The 1,239-nt window shown below is 31.2% G+C and overlaps 1 protein-coding gene across 1 annotated transcript; it reads left to right on the forward strand.

Moving 5' to 3' along the window:
• Positions 1-6: 6 nt before the first annotated feature.
• Positions 7-542, forward strand: LOC100573450 (kelch-like protein 2). Its single transcript, XM_003244235.2, has 2 exons — positions 7-204; positions 298-542. Exons 1-2 carry the CDS (start codon positions 39-41, stop codon positions 483-485), a joined length of 354 nt encoding a protein of 117 aa, XP_003244283.1. The 5' UTR covers positions 7-38; the 3' UTR covers positions 486-542.
• The last annotated feature ends 697 nt before the right edge of the window (positions 543-1,239 follow it).

The raw sequence follows: 1,239 nt of genomic DNA on the forward strand, positions 1-1,239 counted from the left end.
ATAATCCCAGTCTTGATAAATGGACACCAGTTGCAGACATGTGTGTACGTCGAAGTGGAGTGGGTGTTGGAGTTTTACATGATGTACTATATGCTGTGGGTGGTTGGGATGGTGCTCAGGTTTGGAGTAGTGTCGAAGCATACAGACCGAGTACGGGAGTTTGGTCTCCTATTCCGGACATGCATTTGAGTCGACGTAGTGCTGGTATAACTACTCGTTTAATATATCTTAACTGTTAATGTATGAAACATATTTTTTTTTAAATATATTTAATTTAAGTTTAACTTCTCAATATAGGCGTAGCTGTATTAGGTGGATTATTGTATGTCATCGGTGGTCACGATGGTACTTCTATTTTAGATTCTGTAGAATATTACAACCCCAACACCAATACCTGGTCCATGGTCACAGCGTCAATGAATTTTGCACGGTTTGGAGGAAGAGCTGTAGCCATTGATATGCCTCGATATTTTAAAAATTTCTAGCATTTATTATATTTTTTTTGATTCAATATATTACTACTTTCTCATATTGTATAATAATATCTGTATTATTTTTCTATTCATTTTATGTTTGAATGTTTTATGAAAATGTTTTTCGTACCTACACTATAAATTGGTGGCCATTGATAGACCACCATAATTCGATGGCTATATAAGAGGCCAAAAGTTGTATGTACAATTTTTCTCAAAATTGTTTTATAAGTCTAATGGGTTGATCTTACATAAATATATTCTTATATAAATATTAAGTGGACAAATTTAACAAGTCTGGACTTGTTACTTTTCATTCAATATACATGTGTACAAACTCATTTTACACACACGCGACTAATGCAATAAAATATAATAATAAGAAACTTAAATATTGAAATAATATTACATATTTATCTAAGAAAAGTTGTGAGCAGAATATTAGGAATTTCAAACCAGTGGTCATATTATAGGGATACTGAATTTTTTTGGAAAATAATAATAGCTCTTTATTTATGTGCTTAAAATTGTTTCCGATTACAAATTATAATTGCTGACATGTTTAAGTACACATTCTTGAAGGTTTCAGAAAAAAAAAAAATCCTAAGGACACATTTCCCCTAAATTGCTCCACTGTCAAACGTGTATTCCCACAAGGAAGTATCTGACCGTATTCGCAGTCTGTTATTTCATTAGTAGTAAAAGGGAACGTATAATTACTCTACTACTTTATTATATTTTGTATCTTATATAAAATATTATGAAA

This window comes from Acyrthosiphon pisum, chromosome A2 (assembly GCF_005508785.2).
Source record: "Acyrthosiphon pisum isolate AL4f chromosome A2, pea_aphid_22Mar2018_4r6ur, whole genome shotgun sequence".
Classification (NCBI taxonomy): Eukaryota; Metazoa; Arthropoda; class Insecta; order Hemiptera; family Aphididae; genus Acyrthosiphon; species Acyrthosiphon pisum.

Coding starts and splice junctions, on each gene's coding strand:
- LOC100573450 (XM_003244235.2), top strand. CDS start 39: ATGTGTGTACGTCGAAGTGGAGTGGGTGTTGGAGTTTTACATGATGTA. Junction 205..297: donor TTTGAGTCGACGTAGTGCTG/GTATAACTACTC, acceptor TTCTCAATATAG/GCGTAGCTGTATTAGGTGGA.